At 33.1% G+C, this 27,819-nt stretch overlaps 1 protein-coding gene across 3 annotated transcripts; it reads left to right on the top strand.

Moving 5' to 3' along the window:
- On the top strand, positions 1–26,117 carry LOC130636016 (uncharacterized). 3 transcript variants are annotated; one of them, XM_057445591.1, is made up of 10 exons: positions 1–5,276; positions 5,478–5,578; positions 5,902–6,114; positions 6,206–6,285; positions 13,460–13,598; positions 14,949–15,179; positions 16,083–16,256; positions 23,852–24,195; positions 25,249–25,327; positions 25,510–26,117. In XM_057445591.1, exons 2-10 carry the CDS (start codon positions 5,527–5,529, stop codon positions 25,722–25,724), a joined length of 1,527 nt encoding a protein of 508 aa, XP_057301574.1. In that variant the 5' UTR covers positions 1–5,276; positions 5,478–5,526; the 3' UTR covers positions 25,725–26,117. The 3 variants fall into 3 exon arrangements, with proteins under 3 accessions (XP_057301574.1, XP_057301573.1, XP_057301575.1); XM_057445590.1 differs by having other exon boundaries at positions 1–2,481; positions 5,105–5,578; XM_057445592.1 differs by lacking the exon at positions 5,902–6,114 and having other exon boundaries at positions 1–5,578.
- The last annotated feature ends 1,702 nt before the right edge of the window (positions 26,118–27,819 follow it).

Here is a 27,819-nt window from a genome sequence, read left to right on the forward strand (position 1 = left end):
GTTTTTTTTTATTACCAAAGCTCATTAAATTAATTAGCTGGACGGGAAAATTAACAGGCTAACTCTTTGTAATCGGGGAATCAACGTATAATACCTTTTATTATACATCTGTTTCTTCAGCTAATAGATAGCTAGCTAGATGACTAAAGTTCACTAAGGTTTACGGATTTTTGTAAATGCGCGCACATTCTCTTGTAGGTAAAGGAAACAAAACTGCAGCTAGCTTAAAAGTATAATAACTATTATACAATGAACTAATAGTTCTGACAACACAAGATGGGAAAGACACTGAAATTATTTTTTAACTACATTCTCTTAATTTTTGTTTTGTCAATTTTAAGCATTTGTTTCTCTAGTTCTTCTACTCAAGTTGTATCAAAAGACACTTCCTGAACCTGTTTGCTCTACATATGCTATTGACTTCACTCACCCCCGCACCACACGAGCACAATCTAATGGTCTTATTAAAAATACCTTCCCATGCACCAATCTATTTGGTATTAAATCAATTTGTCATCAAGTTGTTCAAAGAGAGCCTCCATAATCATATTCTTGCAACCTACTATGTATAGATAAGGTTTGTCTTACACTATACCCAGAATCCAGGGAATAAAGTTCTACTTCTTAGTTTGCTTTGCCTTATCTACTATATAACATACCTCACAACGCGAATTCAATCAACGGATGTTGGCTCAACCTATTTTTTGTCAGACTGTAACCATATACATCATAACACATGAACCCTGTCAAGGTTGTTTCTAGGTATAACCATGGAATGTTTCTCTGTAAGGGTTTAACCGTAAGACTATAATTTATAGCACACAAACCCTATCAGGGTTGTTTCTAGGTATTACTATAAGATGTTCTTCTGTGAGGATTTGACCATAGAGCTAGACGTTATAGCGCACAAACCCTGTCAAGGTTGTTTCTAGACATAACTACAGTATGTTCTTTCATAAAGTTTTGACCCTGAAACTAGACTTTATAGAATGCAAACCCTGACAAGGTTGTTTCTAGGTATTGATAAGGATTCTAGGTGTTTGGTATAAATATCAATTGCACATGTTCAGAAGGATCTTTCTGTTCTCAACTCAACATGGCTTGCAACAGCGTGCGAGAGCGTGTGAAGTTGGTTTTTCGAATGAGAAAATCCTGATAAGATACATAAAATATATGCCGAGTTGCAGTATTATAGTATTGGTGGAAAGTTAAGAGCTGACATTCAGTTTGTATGCAAGCGTTGCAAAGGTGAGATTATAGAGAATGAAGTATTTCCAGCTTTGAGGTTACTGTAAAGGAAAAAACTCCCTTGAGGAGTAGTCTCAGAAAATCCTTATAATTTATCAATACTTTTATATTTTTTTAATTTTTTTTTGTTTCTGAATGCTTGATGAAAGACTTTTTTGATGGTGTTATTTTCGTGAGATGTTAATTTTCCAAATAGAAAATATAATGAATTAAACACACACCATTTTTTTTTTCACCGTACGTTTTAAAATGGCTTCTTTTTCCGAACGCGTCGTCGCAGACTTCTCGTTTTTGCACCATTATATTCAGCATAAATTAAATTCAAAAAGGTTCACGTTTTTTTTTTCTAATAACGTCGTTATGAAATTATTTGTAATTATATATAATCATTCGAAAAATGCATATTTTTTTCTTTCTGTCGTCATAATTCGCTAATCAGTAATTTATACAAAAAAACCGGGAACCTTTTGTGCATAATTTATTCAGCTTTCCATTGCCGAAAATTTCAATGAGTCAATAGGAAGCTTTCGGAAAAAGAGACCACAAACGTAAAAGCATGTATGCGAAAATTTACTAACAAGATATTTGTTTTTAAATATTTTCGTAGCTGTTATGAAAATGTGTGAACTGATTATGCAGAAAGATGATGGAAGTGTGAACTTTTTCTTTATGCTGAATACGCGTTGTGAGACATGGGCAGTGAAGCAGGAAGATCCTGACCGTTTAGAATGAATTTTGAAGTTTTATTTAAACCACGTGGATAAAGATTTTTTTAATTTAAAAACAAAGCATATTTTTGCCTATTTGCTTGCAATGGCCTGAAAAATAAATAAGAAATTAAAAATGACAGTATAGTCATAAGTTAAGATTGAAGTTAAGATTGAGAGAGTCGCTATACCAGTAGACACTCAATCATAGAATTTGTGGTTCACGATTCAAAACGTCCCCCACTTTTCTACCGCAAAATGAATGCGCAACAAAAATAACCTCGGAGCCCGTATGCGTAACATTCTTTGCACATACATTTTATATCACACGCGTTACTTGATTTACATGTGCGAATCATCGCACACCTACTCCAACATTCCTGAAAAAGACTGAATTCTATGTCACTATTTCCTGACGTGCTACAAAATCAACTTGATTTTTGTTTAATCCAAAGAAATTAACCGCAAAGTACTATCTTCCTGCCTATGTAAAAACAAATGAGGATCGCTGCACAATAGCTTTAAGGTGAGTTGTTTTTGTTAATCTTTTTTGTTTTTATAATAGCTAAGCTATGTGTTTCTCCTTATTTGTTACTATGGCTAGAATTTTTTGTTGATAATCTTAACTGTTTATAATGCAAAATATTGGACGGAGAAGAGCATTTTTCATTCAATTTTGTGGTAAATATGTGGCTATATATGGTTTCGGGTTGCTACATTTTTTGTTTAGCTAATTTCTAGCGTTTATCTTATGACTATAGTCTAGTAAGTAAACTAATTATTTTTCCAGGATATTTTTGATGAGAGCGGCAGGGTTTGAATTAGCAGTTCGCAATTCGCAATTTGTGAATCAAAATGCCTTTTTGCGAATCACTATGTGAAGAGAATGATAAAATTGCAAATCGAACAATTTTGGATCACTTTGTTGTCTTTCTTTGCGATATATTAATCATTCCTTCTTTTTGTTTGTTGTGTTTCCATTTAATTCTCATGTTTTGCTTAAAGTGAAATACCTTTATTGTATCAAAAAATCAATTTTTTTTTAATTAGCCATTTATATGAATGAAACGACGATTTTCCCAATGGTGAAACTATTTTTTTATTTTTCGAAGGGGCATATTGACTTTATCCAAATAACTAACTTTTTTTTCTGATGGGTCTTTTACACCTTAAATTGAATAAGAGTTAAGAGTGAATGTTTTACACTTATCATTTCACTTATTATTTCCTTTCCTTTCCTTTACCGTTAGGGTTATTTCTAAAAATGTATGCCATCGTGTTCTGTTTCTGCAAATCACAGAAAAATGTTAAACGACTTAAAAAGTTCTATTTCTATGGTATTCTCAGTCACGTCTTTGCGAATAATAAAATTTAAAAGGACAACCTTCTGAATATTCATTGCCTCGGAAGTGTGAACGTATCACCATCATTATGAGTATGCTTAAAAGGTGTGATATTTAAAAAAGTCTTTAAAACACTTTTTCGTAGTGTTTTTTTTTTCGTATACCATCTATTACATTTCAAATCTCTTTTACAAAACTACAGAAGATACAGGGAGAGTGCTACTGTGCTGTAGCCAACATGTTTATCTAAAAGTGATTTTTTTAAATTTCAAAAAATCAACAATTCTCTAGATATTACATCTTAAAGACAAAAGTTTAAAGTTAAAAAATGGCTTTTTTAGAAAAAGTAAAATAAATAATTGTGGAAAATAATTAAAAAATTGTTTTTACATACTTCTATCACGATTCTATAGAACATCGAATGAGATTTGGAAAAGAAGTAGTTTTGTAAATGAAGTCACTTTTTTGAAGGCAGAGTGTGTTTCAAAAATGTCTCTGTACTTTTCACGAGTTAAAAATTTTCAAATTATTTTTATACCATTTGATAGGTGGTTAAAAATGCTTTTTGGTGATGTATAAATGAATAAACTTTTATTAACTATCGCTGAAAAAATCGAGATTTAAAAAACCATGCTCAAAAAGTATACCATCACCTTAATTATTTAATGCTGGGAGAAGAAATAATAACCCTTTCCATTAGCGTATTTCACTTGTACATATTTTGTGAAGTTTCGACTGAAAATATGTGGGCAAGTTTCGTAACGTTTGCTTTTGAAAAGCCATTTTTATTATAAGAAAGTATTTTATGAAGTTTCGACTGAAAATATGTGAGCAAGTTTCGTAACATTTGCTTTTGAAAAGCCATTTTTAGTATAAGAAATTGTTATTAAAACCGTATTTATTAAGCGTAGCTCATTATAAATGATTGCATAAAATATTTACATGTTAATTTATCATAAGGCTGTTGTTTAGACAAAATTAAAAAGTCAAAATGTTTTTTTTTAAGTTTTCAGTTTCAATATCAGCAAATAGTTCAATTAATATTATTAATTTCTTATGAGTAAAGTTGCGTGTGCAAAAAAAAATTAAAATTAAAATAGTAGTTCAAAAGTGTTTTTTGTAAAAACAACTTTAATCAGTATACTTTATGCAACATTTTTCGGCTATCGGAGACAAGAAAGTTTAAACTGAGAGAGTTGCTAGCTCAGACGCTCAATTCTCGTGTTTTGGGTTCACGAGTTTAAACATAAAAAATAATAGGGCAAGAAAAAGCAAAGCTCGCAGGTCACAAAAAAATACAAATTCTCATCGAAAATCAAGTAGCTACTAATGAAGAAGCCAATGGTAATTGATCTACCGTGTTCCCAGACCACATCTAGATGGTGGTTTCCTTACAGAGTGCCAAAATTTTTGCAAACCGACTTGACTTTTTCTAATTCGAACGAAGGCATTAAACTAAAAATTTTCGATGAGTTTTTTATACCAAACGGGTTAAGCAAATCATTTGTTTTTGTGATAAGCTTTTTAGTGATTATTTTTATTAAATAAAATTGACTTTAGTTATCAAAAAAAGTTTACTTTACCTCACATGTCGATTAAAAAAGTTTGTTATGATTTTAAAATATCCTCATTGGTTTAAATTCTTGCGAAATTAAGCTGATTGGTTTAAAAAGCAATGTCACAGTGGATCAACTATGACTAATGTAATAAACAATGTGCCTGGTTTTCGATCTCTGATTTAGCATTTCTGTAAAGAAAATGCAGTAAACACCTCTGACATTTAAAAATGTGTTTTATATTTTTTAGGTACAGCAACAAGCAAGATTCTGAATAAACTCAATCTGCCGATCAAAATGTTCAAGAATATTTTTTAGGAGAAAGATGTATTACTAAGACTTAAATAAAAATTAACCTCGATACGTCTTGATATTTTCCTTGTGTCACGACCTTGTTGAAGAAAACAACTTGACGGATTAGTGTACGTGAAACTTGTTTTAGTAACAAAAGCTTCTGAAGCTATGGCGTAGAACACGCCAAAACCCCAGTATTGTGTTTGTTTGTTTTTATATTTAACGCTCTGACATAGTAAAAATTTTTGCTAGAACCCGCTTGAAAGCTCCTTGTAAATGGGATTTTGGTAAAAGAGATGTGCTTAATGGCATTCTTGATCATTTTTCAGGTTATTGTACACAGCATCTCTATGGGAGCAGGACTAATAAAATTTTAAGATGTTAAAGTTAGTTTTGGTGCTGTTGGTTTTGGTGCTGTTTGCACTACTAGGTATATCTCTTAATGTTTTTTGGTGTGGATCTATATTGTTTATACACGAATGACCACACACAATACATACCTTCTCAAAATCCAAAAACTCTTACTGACAATTAATCTTTAACCACTGAGCTCTAGCTGTACAAGCCTGATGCTATTAATAACTGCTCAATTTGATCCAAACTCTTAAAAAAATGAAATTGCACCATATAAGCCATATTGGTGTGCAAGATGGCGAATCCTAATCCTACTTAATTAATCATCTTTCTGCTGCAATTGTGAGAGTATATAGATTAAATATTATTTTGCAGCATTGGAAATCCTATTGTTTTTAGATGTCAGCGTTTTCTCGCAGAAAAATCATTGTGGTTTGTTTTCATCCTTTGATGCTGTGTGTACAAAGTTAAACCAGACAGTATTTTTGTTATCTGCAAGACCTTGCTATTCTGATCATGCTGTTTCATTTACAATTCTTCGAACTGGCAGTCAATCTTTCTTTTATCACAATAAAACAGAAAATAATATTGATAATGTAAAAATTCAAATTGGTAATTGCCTTAGATTTTAAATTTGTTATCTATATATGTTTGTTAATAGTTATTTATTATTATTTTAGTTGCTATTTTTATGATTTTTCAGGCACTAACCGTTATGGTATCATCCTTGATTTGCACCGACATCCACATAAAAAAGATTACCAAAGTCGTCTTCATGTATCAGTAAGTAAAACCAAGTAATAAAAAAGTACTTGTAGGTTATAATATAAAAAACAAGTCATTATACAACTCTTATCAATTTCATGCTAAATTTTTTTTGTGATAAAAAATAAAGTCTGTGTTAGCAGCTTTAAAAGTTCTTCTGGTACAGACTAAGAATACTCAGACAGGGAGGATTCTTCTAAGCAGACCTTTTATTTCTAGCAAGTTTTCCCCTCATTGAACACCTTATCAATGCATTTTTTTTTTTTAATATATACATAAAAAATGGTTGTCAAGCTTTAATAGTGTATATCTTTGATAACTGACTAATACTGCTAAATATTTCACTGTTTACTTGAAGCAACCTAACAAGTAAGTAATTGGATTCCATTTTTTCTGACCTGGCTACAGTTATTTTTTTTTGTTTTTACTGATCTCCAAAACTAAAAACAAACCAAGAATTTTATGAACTTCATTTTGAGCTCAAATATATATGTACTTAACTTATTCCTTCATGTGGTACCAATTAGTTTTTTTCCAACTGTTCCCAAGACTTGTAATACTAAGCTTTTCTTCTGCTTCCTCTTTCCCCTCTATATCTCTGTATCTGTCTTTGTATGTTCTATGTTGATATACCCATACTAATATCTCACATTTACCATGTATGTTAAAGGCTCCACCAGTATTAGTTTCATTCCGTTCTTGACTAGAGTGCAGACGTGCTCTTAAAATTGGAGTAAATTCATATAAATGCTGAAAATATACTCTCAAATGTGAAATTTGCTGTAGTAAATAAAGTGAAAGTATAATATAAACATAACACTGTTACCTGGCCTACATCCTGCATCGCCACAATATGCCTTTCACAAGGTCAATGAAAGAAAATGATGAATCAAGCTCAGCAAGTGAGTTGGATATACTAAACAAATTAAAGAAACTTAACAACAAAATTGATCAATTTAAAGACACTATTGTGAATGAGGTAAAAGGCAAAGTTGCTAAACTCGAGGAGAAAATAGTATTTTTCCAACAAAAAAAACTATCTGTCCAAAAAATCCGATACCCAAAGTTTGATAATGAAACAACTTGAAGAAAACTGAATCATTCGGATCAGTATAGGAGACAATAAAAAATGGAAATTGCATTGAAATAAATGATGAACACCTGGAAAAAAAAGTCCTAAAGATTTTTGATGCTATTGGAGTAAAGGTTTGCTGTATCGATATGTCACAGGCTCCCCAGTAACAATAACCACCCCAAAAAAGTCATTGTTCGCTTTGTGAACAGAAAGATTTGCGAGTCAGTGAAGGCAAGGAAATTAAAATTGAAGACGTTAAAGGACTTTCCCAATAGAATTTACTTTAATGACAACCTCTGTACTGATTATAAGAACATTTATCACAAATGCAGAAAACTTTTTAACAGAAAAAAACTAGTGTCATTTTGGACTTATAACAGCAAAGTTTTAATACGCATCAAGGAAGATGACGATGCCGAGAAAACCTTGCATGTGGAAATCCTAAGTGAACTTTTTGACGATGTTGACATAGACAATCTTGTAATTTGGTGGTATGATTGTTGTTTCGTGGGCCCTGCCTATTTTTATTTTTTGCGCTCTTCTTTCTTCTTTTTCCAACAAGATTTTTTTTCGGTATGGTTGACCCCTCCTCATTAAAAATGGTAACCGTTTGTTCTTATTTCAGCAGCGTGCTAGATAAAGCTACAATATGTCGTTTATCAGCATTTTTAACATTTTTACTTTTTATTTTCTTGTATAATTTCCTTTTGCCATCCGTTTTATGTTATTTTTTTATGATCAGGAATTTCTTGCGCTGTTTTTGCAGGCCATTCCTTTAGACGAGTGCGATCGCATGCGCACTTGCCCGCAAACTTGTAAAAAGATTTATGAGTGCTTTTTTCGCACTTGTGAATTTTTTCTTTTTCTAAAATATTATAGAGTGATGAAAAAAGCTATTACGCTGATTACATAACATTCATTTCTTCGTGATTGATTTGTTTAAAAAGTATAGAGAACATTAAATTCGGCCCCTTTCCTTCATGCTGACACTCTTATGCTCGGCTTGTGCATTACACTGAGACTCGAACGGAAGACGGAAGACCATTTGGAACTATTCCACAACTCAGTCTGACCTTCATCGTCACAGAGAATACTGCGAGAAGAGTGCGCACCCATGCAAGTTAAATATAACCAGAACATGGGAGAGGTTAGGTGTCGTGTACCTTAATATAGCTTTCAGATGAATGTTTTCGTGATGTAATACCAAAGAAAAAACATGTTGAATAAAGTTTAAAAAATCTTTTTAAAAGGGGAAGGAGAAATCAAAAATGTTTAGAAATATATCTAATGCCAAAAACATTAGCAATTCTGCCAACACATCATCGCTGTTGTGGTTAATACGTTTTACAAATTTCTTATCTATATAGCTTAAATAACATAACGTTGCGGTAAACAAAAAATAGTTAAGTGTGAATCACACTTGCAAATATTCACATCACACTTGTAAATTTTGCTTACGAGTGCGATTTTTCGCACACCATAGCACTCATAATTTTTTTAGCGGGTGCTTTTTGTAGCTCCAGCATAGTTTTATTCAAGAAATGGCCTGTTTTTGCATAGTCTGATATTAGCCTCCCTTCTTTTTGTTTTCTTTTTGTTATTATTTTTGTATTTTTTGTTTCTTGTTTTAACTTAAATGCCTATCTGGTTCCCATGTGGTATATGTAAAAGACCTGTTGCGACTACTCATTATACTATTAAATGTGAAATGTGAATTTTGTCAGTAATAAACGATATGTAGAACTGGAAGATGACAAAAAAGTTTGAGTTGTATACAGTGCTTTAAGAAGGCTCTACCATTTTCAGATGTTTATGATGAAGTAACTAATCTAACAAGGCAAGGTAAGAATATTGATATTTCTTGTTTTCCTGAGCCTAACTTTTTCAACTTTTTCCATACTCTACAAAACAAAGCTCTCCGTATTTTCCATTTCAAAAGTTCAGGTCCTCCCTATGCTCAATCTAAAATCCTACAATTTAATCATCAAGTCAAGCTCCACAACTGCTTTTTTGTTTTTGACCATTAGGAAATAAGTTGCCTATAATATTTAAAGATTTTTGTATAGCTGTAAATAGTACTTATCAGTATAGTACAAAAAATGCAAAATGCCTAATTTCCAAAATCAACATCTGCTTGGACAACTGTTCTAAAAGAACACTAAAGAAATTGATGCAAGAATTTCTCTGCCTTAAATAGATTACACTAACACTTATATTAATTTTCCATAGATACCACAAACTATCACGTCAAACAATCCTGCTTAGGTTTGTATTTGTGCGTAAATGTGTTGTTCCAGTCTTGTCCTTTTTGATGTCAGTGTGTACAGGCAAGCTGTTACCTGTGTGTACATATTTGTAGTCTGTATTATTTTCAATCCTATCTCCCAGGCTAGTCTCAGCTCTGCGAAGCAGACAAACTTTTTTTCTTCATTTTTTCTTTTTTTTAATTTTCCCCTGTCAACCCCCATCAATCAAGTGATTAGCTTTTTCTAGCTGTTGCTATCTCTGCAGTCTTCCCTCAAGAGTAATTAAAAATTATATATACTGAATTATATCATTGTATGAAAAATAAATTATCTATCTTATCTATCTATCTCTCTTGATTTACGTAGTGACTATAAAAACAATAGCTTAACGTAGACCCAACAAGAAGCCCTGCGGCTTAAAGATTTCCGCCATTAGCAATAATCTGAAAAAGTACTGAGCTTTGGAGAGGACTGAGTAATATGGGGGAATAAAATCATTGAATATTCTAAAATTTTAAAATTCAATTTTTGATTATTATTGTAACTGTAAATCATAGCTAACTTAACTTACATAAACTTCTCTATAAGAACAACTTTAAGAGAAAAATAATAAACCTGAAAATTGATGAACAATAAAAACAAAATAAGAACAATGGCAAGGCTGAAAATTTATCTATTTTCTCTTTTTCTCTGAAAAACAACTTGGAAGCAAAGATGGCAGCAAATTTTCTTTTACATAATCGGTTACAAAAGGTTATTTCCAGACTACATATTCTTATTTTTTTATTTATAACACACTTGTCACGATTTTATAGCTAAAATACATTATCTTTTACCAAAAATATTCAGCCTTAACAATTCCTCTTCAAATTAAAATTCATGAATAATTAATTAGTTCTGCTGAATATAGCTTTAGTGCTTGCAAAATTGTACAGTAGGAAATGACATAATTATTAAAGGGAAACATTAAAAACATCAAAGATGGCGCATTATAAGACAATCTTCATTATGCTACACTGCATGAGCTTTAATAACTTTTGATAGCATATAAACTTTAAAATAAAGTATTGTTCATTGGATAATAAAACAATTTGTTTCCCATTTCAGGATTCTTATTGGCTTAAAAGTCATTTTAGCCTCGTTCTCTGAAGTTTTTTTAGCCTGGATAAGTTTGGGGCGTCCAGCCTAGCTGCGTTGTCTCTATCTATCTCCTCAGGCGATGTTAAAGATTCTGTCTTTGCTGGCGGAAATTAACAAGTTCAAAATGATTAAGAAATAAATTCTTCATAACAGCAATGCAAAATTTGTCAAAGTCATCTTGTAGGATGTGGAATTTGTGGAATTTGATAATACAACGTATATCCAATTCATATTTGTATTGGATATACGTTGTCAGAATTACAGAACATTAAACAATTTAATCCAAGATTTTCGATGTTTTGTCATACAATCAGCAATTTATCCATCTGACTGAAATCTTGAAACAAGCTTTATCTACCCTCAGCCTGATATCTTTGGTGGATTGTTTATCAGTAAAGCAGGTTATTTAGGGTCTTTCTGAAAGGAGGAACATTTCCAGCATGGTTAATACCAACAAATATGCCAAGTCGACTCCATTTTCTAACACTATTGTTTCTGAAGCTAATTGACTTCTAGTCACTCTGGATAGTTTCTTAGATTGCCACAGCATAAGAATAACTTTCTTACAATCACTTATTAAGATGATGGACGTTCCCTGAGAGGAGCCACATTTCAAACTTTCAAAAATATTAGCATTTTCTATGTCAGAAATAGCAGGAATGTTTAGTTATCTCTTTTAACTTCTTAACAGCTTTTTTTGTTAGCCCAGATATTTACCAGCATTGCCACAGTACATGTCTCAAGTGTGTGACCATTAACCCAAGACAGCTGACCAGTTATTGACTTCAAATTTGGCTTTTAAACAACAGTAATATTTTCAATAGACTGTTTTTCACTGTGAACTGTTATAGTATCCAAACTCTGATTATATTGTTTTTTGTTTATGGTAATGCTATTTCTGTTCTTGTTCAGACCAAAATATTTAAACGAAGAACTTGCTTCAGCACTGATTTTAATTTTTTTTCCTTCAACTTCTCGATTATTTGGTCATGAAACTGTTTTGTTCCACAATAAGTATAATCATCAACATGTCATACTAATAATCCTATAACGTGTGTTCATACCACATTAACAATGATGGATCAACACTTTTTTGGCATTCAAGTTCAATAAAGTGCTTTTTTTCTCTAGTATACCAAGCTCATCATTCATGTCATGCAATACATCAGTTTTCATGCCACTTTTCCAGAAACAATATGAACAGGAGGTCTAACAAAGACATCTTGTGTCATTACATCGCCTTTCAAAAGTGCTGATATGTCTAAAGAATTGATTGTCCATCCTTTCCTTGCTGCAACTAAAAGAACCAAACAAAAGTTTTGTTTATTACATGCAGGCAAATCTATATTTGCGAACTCCTTCTTAAGCCCTTTACCAACTAATATGACCTTTGTAATTTTTTTCCATTCTTATATTTTTCAGTAATAACCGGACTTACCCAATATAACTAAGATACTCAAAAACTTCATTGGACTTAAGCCTCATCTCTACTACATAAGTAAACCTCTTCCTCTGGTGATTTAATTTTTGACTAATCTTCCACCTTTGATGACCTATCAATACTACATTGTACTGATTCTTGTTCTTTCAATACATTCACCTAGTCTGTATGTTTGCCAGATTGCTAAGGCTGTCTTGATAAAACTCAAGCTCTATTTTCCTCTTTCAGCTAAAACTTTATCCTAATACTTACTTTGGGTACACTTGATTAGTTATTTCTCGATTTTCGTTATCAAGTAAAAACTGACTGAGCCTTCCAACAACTTCCTCTATATCACTATTGTCTGAGTTGTACACATGTCGTTCTGGTGAGATACTTCTTATTCAACATTGTTCTCTTATTGTTTACCAAGTCTGAAACATAGTACTATAACAGTTGGGCAAGAGTTTTGTGGTGATTTATATGAAAGTGACATGTTGACTGTGTTATACTCCTTGCGTTGGGGCTGTAAGAATATTTACTCTGACTGGCCAGTTGTGACTTGCTTACTCCCTGCTACCAATGCAGAGTGTTAGCTAGATATTTACAATTTCATTGAGAGTTATCAGCAGACACTGTCTTAGGTAGGTCTCTCAAACATAGCTAGATAACAGGAAAAAATTAAGTAAGTCGTTAGAGAAAAGTTTTTTGGGAAAAATTAGCTAGTGATTACGATTTAGAATTGTTTGTGAGACAAAATGAAGGCCAGCTAAACAACCTGCAATGTTATGGTCAGTGCTTATAAGTTAAATGTTAAAATTAATTTAAAATATTGAACAATAGTTCAAAACTGATTGCTCTTGAAATTAAAAACCTAAAAATCAGAAAAGACTGAATATTTTTTTTTTTTTTAAAAACTTTTTCTACAATAAGAAAGGCTATTAAGACTATAAATATTTTAAAGTTTAAAAATGTACAAAAATGATTTTAAGGAACTTTAAAAGATGTTCTTCAAAATTCCATTAAATATTGTGCTACTTGGTAGTACGCAATTCCTGCAGTTCACCTAACAAATAGATCATGTTTTATACATAGGTATGATGATAAGCTGCAGTTTTAATTTTTGCATAAGATGGTCATAAGGTTTAGCACTGTTGTGTATGTGAACAGATCTTTATTCTTAATTATGGCATAAAACCATAAATTTAAATCTAAAAGATATAATGAGCATAATGACAGTATACTTTAAAGACTTCAAAAACCAAAAAAAAACACAAAGAAACTTACTAAATTTTGATCTTGTTATTGTAGGTTTACTGGGTTAAATTGTTTCCAAATGGAACAAGAGCTGATCAGAAGGTAAACAACATCACTGATGTCTATTTCACCATGGAAACACAGACGTGTGCTGCTAACAAACATGGTGATAATGACACGTCAACTCACATGGGTTAGTTTAGTTCAACCTATAAAAATTAAAAGAATATGCTTCAAAATATGCTTCAACAGGTGTAAAAGCAGTGCAGCCAAATCAGTAACATGCATGACATATTAACTTCTGCTTTATATTTTGTTGCAGTTACAAAGTGTAAAGTTAAATTGTGAGGATTCATAACAGTCATTTGCTTACCAGACATTAAATATTAACAACCAAACTATAAAAGTTATCAGTTTAAAGAATCATCTCCATCTTTCTATTCTTTTTTACAACAACAATTTATTTCAGCGCATTGAAATATGACTGTAATCTCAATAACCTCGTGATCCACAGTGTGGATCTCTTTGAAATTATTATTTACCCAGGATAGCCTTTCATTTCCTATTAGTGTTGCCATCAACTAGGGTCCTGCGAAGGGGTCCTAGTGCAATTAAAACTCCCATTTAAGCCACGAGAGCAATTAATTCTTTTCTCAGGCTGAACGCTAAAAAGAAAGGGTAGTTTAACAGTTATTAGTCTCCAGCATGACTCGGCCGGAGTTTAAACACAAGACCAGTTCTCGTTAAAATCCTTGTTTTTTATTTTGTGAATTTACTTTTTAAAAATCAGTAGCCATGCTGTTTTAAGAATATTGAAGCTCCAAAGTTATGCCATGTTTCCAATACATTGTGTTTTGTAATAAAAATTGAAAAGTGATCACCTGTAAAAAGTTTTGCTTTGTATTTGTTTATGTCTTTGTGAAAGATTATTTCAAAACTCACAACATCCTAAGCGTTAGATAAGAAAGCATTATTTATGGTAGCTGTCTGCTTCCAGGAAAAGCTGGGGACATGCAGCACATTCTCCTCATAACACGAACAACCATGGGACTTAAATCATTTAAAAATTATATAATGTTCATGTTATAGAGACATTTAATAACCCAGTTTTTTCAAAAATTAGAAAAACCTTCTTTCAAAAATGATTGTAATGTTTTGGCAAGGCAAGGTAAAGGACATTTTGTAGGTAAAGTAGTGATTTCCCAATTATATAATCTCTATATTTGTTTTCTCGATTTTGTGTTATTAGTGTTATTTTAACCTAGCAGACAAGTGAAACATCAAGTTATCAGGGGTTTGTTTTAAAAAGAAAGTATTGCTGAAGGTTGAGCAGGTATTTAAAAAGAGGTCTAGCTACTGGAACTTTGCATTATCAGGGGTTTGAGTCATCCCTTGTATACTGTATTTTTAAGGACTTGAAAAGTTACAGATATTTTTAGACAAGCCAAACTGGAGCAACACTTAGTTTCGTCAAAATAACAGTAATTCGTTTAAAGAAGAATCATGTTCAAGAGTTTTTGAGGAATGGCTATATTTCTTTTAGGAGTGCGGTCGCCATCTGTTGATTTTAAACGTCAATCATATTGTGATCAGTCCCTAAGACTTGGTGATTTTTCAACTTTGTGCTATAAAAAAGATGAAGTCATTTATGTAACAGCATTAGATGTGTGTACATCGCCATATACAACCGTCGTTCTTGTGTCCGAACCACATCGAGATTTAGAAATTGTTGAAAAATTGACTGCGTCAAGGAAAGAAGCTATTCATGTAAAAGGTGAGCTAGTTTTATGTATTTCAAAGTCAAGCGTTTGCAGCATTCACTTTTTACACTTAAATTCTGCTAAATAAAATACAAAGCTTTACACTGAACTTGGTTACAACATTTTGCCACCACCAGGCATGTAGATTCCTAGTTATACTTACACTCACACCATTTTTACACACTCACACCATTTTCCGATGTTTCTTTTAGTCACATACAAAATGCCATGTGTGCTTAAAAGTTTGGTCATCATATTTTATTGCTGCCCACAAAGCAGGCTTCTATACCTTAAGAACATTGTAGTCAGACTGACTGGCCTTGAAAACCTTATCAATCATATCCTATAGAGAGACCTTGAAAAATTTGAAATAATGAACATATCAAAAACATTTTTGTGGCACCTTATTTTGATCTTTTTTAAACCTTGATTGTGTAAAATTTGTAGATCAAAAAAACTTCTCTATAAAAAAGAGGGGGGAATCTTTCATTCAAGTCTTCTTTTGCTTATTTTTTACTTGTCCAGAAGGCGATAATGTTAAAAAATAGTTGCTGTGTCCTCAATTTCAGATATGCTCACCCCCAAACATTTTTTTAAAATTAATATTGCTTGGTTGGGTTTGTGACAAAACTGTTCCCCAAGCAGAAGATATTTCTTATTCAGATGACAGTCACAAGGTTCAGAAATGTGCTGAACTGATATTTGAGTTTGAGGAAAGTGGTTTAAAAAATAGACTAAGAACATGTCGCATACGAGAGCTTAACACAGTATTTTGTATTTGTCCATTAAAATTGTGAGTTATTTTGAAGGACGTTAGATTCTGTGACTTGTTGGTAAAAAGCTCTGTTTTATAAACTCAACAAGTCGCCTCTCTTAATAAATTTTTCATCTAATACGAAATGTATAACTCCTACTAGCTGCAAAAACGCTTGGTGGAGAATGTGGTGTTCAACTTGAAATGCATAGTCACGGTTCAGCTCAGGAAAAACAGCATATCACCTTAAATCGCGTGTGTACAAATTTACCTGGTATTAATAATGGCTTAATCGATGATGCTTATTTCACTACGTATGGTATGATTTGTCAACCAGGTGAGAATATTTTTCTACGCATAAATGTGAATATTTGATTGTAGGTGTAACACAAGTAGACTAATCGAATGTGATTTACCTCTTCTACTCCTGCTCAAAACTCCTCAATTTTAAAAAGTCCCTTTAAAACTCCTCTAAAGTAGATTTTTTGACAACTTTCTTCACAAATCAATTTTCTTTTATAGCCTAATGTGGTCACATGTGTGTCACATGTTTTGATTTTAAAATAAATAAAAATGCTACTTAGGTACAGAAATCACTCGTACCTTTAACATAAAATCTCATCAAGCTTTCTCGATTTCTTTAGAGAAATATGAAATGTCCTCAAATCTACTCATATCTTTCTATGAAAATACCGTCATCTTCTTAAAAAAGCTTAAAAAATTATATCAAATCTCCTTAAATTTGACTAAAAAAAAGTAGCACCCCTGAATTCTCGGGCATGCACAATTGCTATGTATTTCTATCAACTTTGTACCATATTCTCAAATATTCCCTCGCCATTAGTTGTGTGAGTATGTTACAACAACTTCGAATGCATACATGTTAGAATTTTAAATAGAAATTGTATAAAGTAGAGTTCTTCATTTCACGAAACAAATTTGTGCTAAATCTATTTTTGTCCGGGAAAATACTGGAAAAAGATATTTGTCTTAGAAAATCCTGACATTCTTTGAATTTTAACACAAATTTAAAGCAATAGAAAAATAAGAAAATTTAATCTAGTCAGAAACCAGAGATTTTATAGGAAGTTTATGCGTATGTCTCCTGTCAATGTGTGTTGTTTGTTATTTTTTACGGTGGCCCACAAGTGTCACGGCAAAACAAGAAAGCTCACGGCAAAACAAGCTGCTGCTTTACACGCTTATTTTTGGGAAGACGTAGATGCACATAGCTACGTGCCTTCACCACGAAATCAAAGATTCAAGAGCTGGTGGTCATTTTACGTAAAAACAAGTGGTGCTTGGTGGCGAAATTTTTTTCGCCAACTTGAAACAGACGGAACAATTGACATGACAAGTGATCTTAATATGGGATGTTTGTGGTATTGTTTTTCAGGGGGAATTCAAAAGGATTTGGATGTTGTTAAAAAACAATGGAACACTCACAGAATGTGAAACGCTTGAAACAGTATCAAATCTTGCTTTGATACTGTTTCAGGCTGTCCAAATATTTTGTACTTTTTGCCATCTCGTACCGAAGGAGAAGAAAATCTAAAATTGTTAGCACCACGCCAAGAGTTACACAGGATGACACAATACATTTCAATAATCAAGAAAGAAACAGATTATCAAGTATACTTTAAATACGCTCAAAGAATACTACAGATATCAGACCCTGAAAATTATCATGAAGCACTAGTTTTATATAACCGATTAATAGTTGTTGCAGTGCATGGTTCCTAATAAAGAGAACTCGTAAGATGTTCAAAGTTTATATACAACAAAAATATTATACAGAAAAAACAATGTAAATGTAAAAACGTATACGTGTAAAAAACGTAACTCTGCAAGTAATAACAAATCTCAGTTTTTTCCAAACAAAACCTTAATATGTAGCAGGTAAATTACAATAAAACCCTTTTTTCTGCTCTGTTGATTCTATGAAACTTGGTATAAAACAAAAATTACCAACAATAACAATAGATGAAGATACGCAATATATAGTCTTAACACTTTCCAAAACCAACGCTATCTAACATTGATCTTGAAAGCAGTTCTGCAAACTCTGAGTCATCTTTACAAGCTCTGGGCAAACTCATTGTTAATGAACATGTAGAGGAAAATGGTGATCGTTTTACATTATCTGTAAAATCATAAAAATTTAATGTGATTGGTTTTGGGAATCCAAGAGGTGGGACTTTGTCAGCTCCTGTAATAAATGCTAGGAGGTTCTCCAATATCAAATCATTTATTTTACCTTCGAACAAGTCCTGTAAATATATTTCAAAATAATAAATTGTGTTGTTTTCTTGCATTCTTTTATTAGATCCTTCCTCTGAAAATTTAATTTTGTACAAAGGTGTAAACTTTGTTAAAGTTAGAGGAAACCCTTTGATACCAAGTACATCCTTAAAAACATTAGAATTACCTTTTGTTAAATCTCCAAGACCACCAACAAAATTCATTCCAGAGAAAAATTGTTCCATTTCTGCATGAACATGATATATAAACATCTGTCTTAACAAACATTCAAGGATATAGTCCTTATCTTTAAATTTAGTCATGTAAATCGTCCAAGATTGCATATACGATCACTGCATTGTTCTTTGAAACTACAAAACTATTGCTCAGAGTCGCAAGTGTATAAGCTTATACGTATGTGCTGTGTGGTTGGCTCAATGAGTTGTATGATATTGTACTTGTCGTATGTACGTCCTGCCATTAGGTAATATAAATCAACAGATAATATATTTAGACCAGAACCGCCCTGTAAAATACTTCATGCAGTCAGTTTTCCAGCTAATTCATATCGCTTATTTTGAAGACATGTAATATCATGTGCAAACCAATATCTCATAAATAATTGACTCTGAGCTATTTCGGTCATCAGAAGACGTAAAAATTCCCTTCGAGGTCCTCCCTCATCTACTCCAAGTTCTCCTGAAAAATGTATGTCCATAGGCTAAACAAAGGAGAAAGTATCCCGTTGTATAGCACGCAGGGTCGACTTGTAAACAGATTGACGATTTACAGTCAGTTACAGGATGTTCATTTTTTTATTAAAATTATCTGAAATATATTTTGATAATATCACTGAAGCACTTTTTTTCTGGTAAACAGTCAAACTATTAACGATTGCTTGGTGCATCGCTCCACTCTCACATTCATCTTCTTCTTCATCATCAAACAAGGATATAAAAAATCTTGTAAGAATTATTGTCTCTGCTTGTGGACGGAACATTATCTAAAAACAAATCAATTATGTCAAGATAAAACACAATTATAGAACATAACAGGAAAAGTGCAGTGTACTGCATATTAAACCTAGTTTTTATAATGCAATAACAGGCTGCAGAAAAATTATATATAGACATTGCAATGTAGCTTCAAGCTTTTAATCTTAAAAAACATGGTTGCCGTGGAATACGGAAAGAATTAACATCGTATACCTGATAAAAATTCTGGTGAAATGCATGTCATATTTTCTGGGAGTAGTGCGCTATTACTTGCTATTGATACTGATATGACAGATGAACTTTGAAAATTTGACACATATGGGAATATTCTGTCTTGTCTTTCACTTTGATCTCCTCCAATAAATGGGTCATAATGCTGGCTTAATTTACATGGTGGCTCATCACTATCACTACTTGCATACTGGTCCAACTTCTTGGTAATCATGAAGTCATTTTCTTTGCAAAGGTATAAAACAATTCTTTTGTAATCTTTTCCAACTTCTTCTCGATATCTGTGTAAAATAAAATCCTCCTGACAACCAGGAATCGTTGTAACTTTCTCCCCACTCTCATAAAGTAAACAATACTCCTCTTCTGTGTCGTAAAAATCAGGTTGATATTGTCGCCTTTATCAACACACCCATTCTCGTATCCATGTTTGAAACTTTGCACGAAATTCTCTTTCCACGTTTGATTTTAAGTTTACACTCGCTTTCCCGCCATTTCATCAAGCCAATACAAATAGTAACATCCTCTTCTTTTACATGCTTTTCCTTTCTTTTTTCCCCTTTACTCTGTCCTTCCATTGCCGCCCATTGGCATTTGCTTGCCTAAATTTTTCGAACGATTTCATTGTAGGTTGTATAAAACCTTTATCGACTTCTCCAATTGCTGAAGGCTGTACAAAACAATGCATTTCTTCGTCCCCACCTGCACTGTTTCTCGACTGTCTAAAATGTAAACATGAAAAGCTTTTCTGTTAAAAAAGCTACCAGTGCTATAAATGTTAAAATTTCCTGGTTGTTGATACTAACCTAATCCACAAATATGGCAAAACTTTGCATTTTCTGCTGCCAGTATACCACATTTGCAGCAAAACATGCTTGTCGTCTGCTGGCACCTGGCTGGACCTGAAGAAGTTGTTTTCTTTTGCGTTCCTTGTTTGTCTCGATTATTATTTTGCCATGACCCCGAGCTTTCGAGCCTAAACTTTATTCGTTTGCGCCGCGGGGTTTTTTATTTTGCAATAAGAGCTTTCTTTTTTTGCCGCGAGCTCTCTTGTTTTGCCGTGAGCTTTTTTATTTTGCCGTGAGCTTTCTTGTTTTGCCGTGAGCTTTTTTATTTTAACGTGAGCTTTCTTGTTTTGCCGTGACACTTGTGAACCACCGTAATTTTTACACACTGCAAGCTTAACAATATAAAATATCTAGAAAAGCAGAGATACCATCATGGGAGTTAAATGTGTGTACATCATTCCAATATTTTCAGCATTCGGAAATCTTACCATATATGGTAATGGGATGTCATCCGCCTAAATTAAACTTTAAGAAATGTTAAAACCTTAAGATTTTTGGGTGAAATAAAAATCGGCATCGGGTTCCATTGTATTGGTGAGAAAGGAAGTGACTATTCCATAAATTTAACTATTCTCGCAACTTTGTCCCGACTAGTAGAATGGTGATCATCTTCAGATGCAACACAGGTACTAGGCTCACAGTACGATTTTTACATGCGCATGCAATGCGATTTTGTTGCATTGCAAGCAAGAGCAAAATTGCACCATGGCGCCGGGCATATCAAATGCATCAAAAATTGTAAAATTCACCGTGGCGCATAGGCTCCAGCATTTTTTCTTGCTGCACCAATATTCATGCAGAATATAAAGAAACAAACAAAAATCAGACACCTGCGTTAGGTAGAGACAAACACGAAATAAAATTTCTTCTATCATATTTTGTAACAAAAATCTATATTTGTATTTTTAATCTAATCCCTAGGTCGTGAAAAAAAAATACACACATTTTCGTCAATATATTAATGAGCGATTGTCAACTCTCTTTTCTTAGCTTTTTTTTATCCAGCAAAATTGGAAATAGCATTATGTACTATATGTTCTATCAAATATATATCTAGACATCTGCTCTAACAAACATATCAAAATAGCCATATATTTCTCCTCTTGGTAGAGGTTTTGAATATTGTGTTGCATGCATTTTGCTGCATACGCGGTGCTACAACAGTCTGTTTTAGCAACAAAATCGCATTGCGTGCGGATGAAGAAATCCTGCTTGTTATGCTTACTGGTTGCTTTAAAGACAATTAATTCTGATAAATATCACAACCAAATCTCGGTATAGGTTACGGAAAATAGCAAAGTACGGTTTCTTTGTTACGTGGTGTCACTCGTGAAGAGTGAGCCAATGAAATAAATTTTTAGGATTTACGTACAGGGCGCTTTGGTTACACTCATAAGCACACATAAAATTTGGTACTTATTACAAAATACTACTGGGTTTGTTTACAAAAGAGAACCGCCTCGACGTTGTTTGATGTTGTTCTTACAGGTAGCTTAGCTACCCTATAGCTTGATTTAGGATTATTCTAGCATTTATTACTTAATACTCAGTAAAATAGTTAGAATATTTAACTTTTTGGCCCTAGCTAGCTAGACTAAGTATGAAAGGACAATGCTGAGCTTTTCGGCTGGGTTAAAAGTCAAACTTAAAGAGAAAATTACATCACATTTTTTAAAATTATACTACACATATTTGAGAACACCTGCGGGAAAATTCATTATTCATCAAGTTACCCCATATGGGTAATATGGAAGATTTCTTCATTAAAAAACTCAGAAACCTTTTTAAATGGATTACTTTCACATTAACAAAAATTAAAAGTTTTTAAGATAAACTTTTGCGATTTTATCATTTATTAGTTTTCAAATTTCTCGCTGGAAATTTTTAAGGTTTAAAACCCATGTCCCACAGTAACTTTTTCGCCGTTATCATAATGTCATATACATAAGCTATGCAACAACTTTTGCAGGAAAATAAAAACACATCAGAAAAAAGGTTGTTATTAAAATATTGTAAATTAATTTCAAACCGATTAGTCCCTGCAGTCATTTTGGTGTCAGCGGTATGAAAAACTATGCTAAAACTATACTAAGTAAAAGTCCTATTACTTCAGTAACAATTGAAATAATGACTTGAAACTTAGTATTATATATTTTTAGACCAGTTTGATGAAATGAACCCAAAAAAGTTTCTTACTACTATCATAGTTTCTGAGTTCCTAAATTTAGCCATTTTTGGAGACGCTGATAAACTGTTTTTGACAGCATATTAATTTTGACAAGCCATGTGTACAGAAAACATTCAAAGTGATTCTCAGGATTAAAAATAAATCAAACATAAAATGTGTCCCAGGTTTAGGACCAAATACCTTATCCAGCTCAGGGAAAGTGGGGATGTGCTTCTAAAGCACAGTGCCAAATACATAATCTAAATTTTATGCCGTATAAATACAAAGTGGTTAGAAAGTTATTTTTTGTCCACCTGGATCTGCAACATGTTTACTTGCACTAATCACTCAGCCTAGTGCCACTTACAATTAATTTTTAAATATCCACAGGAACTTATTATGCAAAATGAAAAATGCTAAACAACTGTATTTGCTTTGCAGAAGTATCAATAGGCTTCATCATAAGTCCTGTGAATGTTGGTTTATGAAAAATATACTGTATCTTTAATGCAATAAGCGCTCCAATGGATTTGTAACACATTACACTAAGTGTCCTCTGTGTGACACAGTTTACCCTTTACTAAGTCTTAGCCTGGACAGAGACTTTAGGTCTTCCTGCTCCAAGCGAACATTACTTCTGGCTATTCTTTCCCAAATTTTGTTATTTCATGAAAGAAATCTGAAAATCTACAAAAATTTAATTATGAAAAATAGGTTCCCGTTCGATAAAAGAAACCTGCACATTTGCAGAAATTTATTTATGAAATACAGGTTTCTGTTTGTCGAGACAACATATTTAACCAACATGCAATGCATTACATACCTAAGTAGCTATATACTCAAGTCTTGACTGTTCACTGTTATGGGGGGTCCAAATAGCTAGCTAGCTATCTTTATTTAAAATGACAGAATGCCTAGAAAAATCTTTTGTGTAGCTAGCTACATAAAATAATATATTTAGCTCTTGTACTTTATCACTACATTGTTTAAAAACAAATGTGCCCTTGGAGTGCTGACATGGTACTTGGTAGGTAGCTTAAAATCACAAAATAAATATTATCCAGATGTGACCATCTTTCATCAACAGACATCAGAAAGGCGTTTCTGTTCTTTACTTCTCATTATGGGGTACCTCAAATTCTTGTAAATCCAATGAAAAAAAAATTACTTCAGACTTCCTTAGCTTCCAACCGCGTCTCGTTCATAAGTTTCAGCGCTGGCCAATATGATGGACAACGTCGAGGAACCCTGGGTAATTTTGAAAAAATGTGGTTCTGCCTTATGATTTTCAGATTTTTGCTGCTGATATCAGCATATTTTAGCCCTCGAGTGCCACACCTTCGTATATATAGGAGTTAATTATCTTTAAATGCACTAGAACAATTGGCAAGACCCTTATTAAACGGAACTGGAAATGTTGCCAAAAATAGTAATAATTCTTTCTTCTTTACAGCCACTTGTAGTCGACTGACGCCTAGTTCGTATGAGTGCAACCGAACTCTCATATCACCAAATGAGGGTCGTGAAGCAAACGCGAAAGTGAGGCTGAACTTTAACATCTGCACATCGATTACTTTAATCGCGGACGTAACAGTACAAATAGAAGGCTTCAAGAACGTTTATAATGGTCATCTTGTTGGAGAACATCACTTTACTATTCACGATAACGATTTTCGTCACAACTTCACGCTTGGAGGACCAAAGGTAGACCCAAACAAAGGTTATTTACCACTCGACGGTGGAGAGATCAGTTTGTTTGTAAAAGAAGATAAAAAAAAAAACGTGTTTCATGTCATGGTGAGTACATTTCAAGTAAGGCTAGTTGTGTCAATACAACTAATTTCGAAGTTTATCCCTACTCGTACTTATGTACTTTAAAGGAAGAAGGTGCTTGCGGATTTCGCCGAAAGTTTATTCCCCGCAAAAAGTAAAGTCAATCGTAAACTGCAAAGTTTTTTCTTGCAAAACGTTCTACTTTCGCCAAAACGCGAAAATTTATTTCCACAAAATGTTCCAATTATAGAAATCGTCTATAAAACAAAATATAGTTGACCAGAGTACAAATAAACAATTGCCTTTCTTTTTATTTTGAACTTGTCATTGGATCGTGGACAGAATTATTGAGACAACGGTTACTTGGTTATGCCAAATTTCGTAATTTATACTATTTGTTGCTGATGTCGAATGACGAAAAATCATGTGTTGTGTAAAAAATTCTGTCTAGAAACATTGATTATTTGTTAACTTATTCCGTAATTTTGAATAGTGGCGATTTAGAGGGAACCGCAGAGCATAAAAATAAAGAATAAATAAATTATTTGCTGGATAGGAAAATTTAAAAAATTTACTTCGAATTGGAGCATGTGCTGTTGTTTTGTTTTGTGTTGTTTGTTGTACGTCACCACGCCAATCTTAAATTGTGCACAACTTGTACAATCTAAACAACCTAAAATTTGGACTCAAAATTTCGATTCTTTGAAAATCTCCTAAAACTGTTTATGGTGGCATTCATTATATTTTTTAAATAGTAACTTTTTGTTATTACGTTTTTATGAGACAAAAAATGAAGCATATATGTTTAGCTAGCAACAGACTGATGAATTTAGTTTACATAATTACTGAAGTTCAAAATGAACAGTTTATTTGACGTTAAAATAAGGAAAGGTTTAATTATGAGTATTTCCTCGTAAAATTTTAGCATAATTTCTGAAAATACAGAATGGTTTTTATACGTTTTTTCAGTGTTTTCTAAAATTTGACCCAAAAACCTAAATTCCACTAAAATCTCCTAATATAGCGAAGTTTAAATCTGTGGCCACCCTGCTAGTGTTAACTTTTTTTTATCTTTAGCTATTACGTCATTATCCACTATACCATGATGCATTTCCGTTGATGCACCAAGATTTTTATTTGGAGAGAAAAGCACTATGTATGTGGTTTTACTTTTACTTCAGCGCAATGCGATCTTAACGCGGATGCATTTGTATAAATGGCGAACTAGTCAGCAGCCACGTATTTTTAAGGGGTAACAAAGGCGCTGCCAAATATAAAGGGGTGTGGAACATAGTAAGCTTCCCGTTAGTACTTCTCATTTTTCGCGAATTTTCTTAGGTAAAAGAAAAAGTATTTCGCATTCAAGTCACGCAAGCAACGCTGTTAAAATAGTGATTCCACTATTATGCGTGATTGTTATACTTATTTTGGTTGTATTTGCGGCATGGTGGTGGAAGAAACGGAAATATGGCGGTACAGGCCTACCATACCAAATAGAACTACGAGACGATGATAATGATGATGATTTGGACGATTTCAACTCGAGAAGTTGATGAAAAATTGTTTTAGTGTTTCTTTGTTGTTTTTATCTTTGTTTATGACTTGTAATATGTATATTGATATTGATTTTTATTGTTGACGACACTCTACTTGTATGATATATTTAAACGTATACGATGACTTTATCCATATACCTCTACAAACTTGGAAATTGAGAAAAGTCAGGACGATTTAGAAATTTTAAAAAACTTGTGTAATAGGGACTTTTTAATTGATTCTTAGGAAAATGTACGATCCCTGGTCTTGCCATTTTTAGAAACATCGATTTTTTTCCTTTCTTGCTGTAGCAGAATTTTAACGATAATTTATAAAAGAATTTTTATCAGCATTGTATAGGGACTACATTCTGTACGTTATTTGAAAATAATTTAACGCGTTGTTGAGAATTTACATTATTCAAAAACAATTCCACCCATTATGGAGAAGTTACGCTACTTCGAGGCATGTTCACTCGCCCTGTGTATGTATCCTAAATTGCTGGCACAGTATCTGTTTTAACCATGATTCAGTTTTGTGCGCATGAACGCGTCGAACTCTCCCCATTGAAATCGGTTTTATGGCGAACCACTCTGCAATGACGGCATTGCAAAGTACGGGATCGGGATACTCGTGTCTAAGATGATGTACGGCTAATGTTTTCATTACTAGAAATTTGCCATTGGCAAGTAGTTTTGGCTTTTCTCGGCAAAGAATAGAATCTCTAGAAATACAGCTGTATGATTCGATGCGCGGAATGGAACCAAATTTGAACAAGGGATTTGTTTTCACTTTCAAGACCGATGTGCATCTTTTGTTCACCATGTATATTTTTGGTGGGAAAATATAGTGTTTTACATTTTTGGACTATTTTGAATTTGTCAAATAAAAGCGTATATAACCCAAATAATGTGAAGTCAAAACTCGCTACGAAAACAAAAACCCGGGAAAACAGAAGTCGCTGTAGTATCATCATCATGAGACGCGCGGAAAGTGACCATAACATTTTGACTGAACAACGGAAGATGCTTTATCCAAAATGCCATTCCGTGGTTTAAAATTAACTCTTATTTAAAATACTTCGGCATTAAATATGGCTTCCTTTAGTCCCACTTATTACCCAAATCCCCGATTTACCAAGATTTTATTACGGAAGTAGATATTTGGGTAAAACAGGAAAAAAATGTTGAATGATGATGTGTTTTTTTGGAAGAAATTTATTTACATTTTTTACAAAACCATTTCCTTCGTGACAAAGCTTGGACATTCGCAATGTTTGCACATTTACCGTGAAACCACTCCATGCACTTTGAACATTCCACCATTTCATCGTCCGTATTGTATGGCATACGGCAATCGCAATATATTTCTACCATATTTGTTTTTTCGGCCTCAGAGTTCTCTTTCTTGCGCGTAGCTTACTTGGAAAGGGAGTCATTTGACCAGCATCTAGACATGACAGAAGGTGTGGACGAAGAGAATCATTGTCATATATCTTATCGCATGGGTTTTCACCGAATGCTAATGATGTAGCAAAAGCAATCGAAAACAGGCCGCAGTCAACTCCATTTTTCTGTTGCTGAACAGGCATAACATCGATAACAAGTTCTTCTGATTGGCAGTAAGAAAAAGCGGCAATTTGATTTGAAACATCTACGGAAACGTTTCCACTTGTCAAGCTATCAAAAATTTGGCAATAGCTGTTGTCAATTTTGTTGTTGTTGACATTTGCCACGCATATCCAATGCAAAGAATCAGCATGAAGCAACTGGATGTAATTTTCTTCGTATTTCACGATGTCAAAACTTTGCGTCTTCCCAACAACCGTGTCTTGAAATCTTCCTATGGTTGGGAATTGTGACACCAAAAGACTCTGTGCGATGTTTATTGACTCGTCAGTTAATATTTGTTTGTTAACAATGGCGCTTCTTTCTTCTTTAAAGAAATATAACTTCCTTCTTTTCGGCAAACGAGTGTCACACTCAGACACATGTGTTATCATAACTTCGTCATCTTCAGGAGTGTCTTCGTCCTGTGGTAGTTGAGCACCAGTGTCATTAAACTGCTCCTGCTCCATTGGTACATCATAAATGACAGATGGATCGTATTCAG

This window comes from Hydractinia symbiolongicarpus, chromosome 3, assembly GCF_029227915.1.
Source record: "Hydractinia symbiolongicarpus strain clone_291-10 chromosome 3, HSymV2.1, whole genome shotgun sequence".
NCBI lineage: Eukaryota > Metazoa > Cnidaria > Hydrozoa > Anthoathecata > Hydractiniidae > Hydractinia > Hydractinia symbiolongicarpus.

Coding starts and splice junctions, on each gene's coding strand:
- LOC130636016 (XM_057445591.1), top strand. CDS start 5,527: ATGTTAAAGTTAGTTTTGGTGCTGTTGGTTTTGGTGCTGTTTGCACTA. Junction 6,115..6,205: donor TAATGTAAAAATTCAAATTG/GTAATTGCCTTA, acceptor ATGATTTTTCAG/GCACTAACCGTTATGGTATC. Junction 15,180..16,082: donor AGAAGCTATTCATGTAAAAG/GTGAGCTAGTTT, acceptor AACTCCTACTAG/CTGCAAAAACGCTTGGTGGA.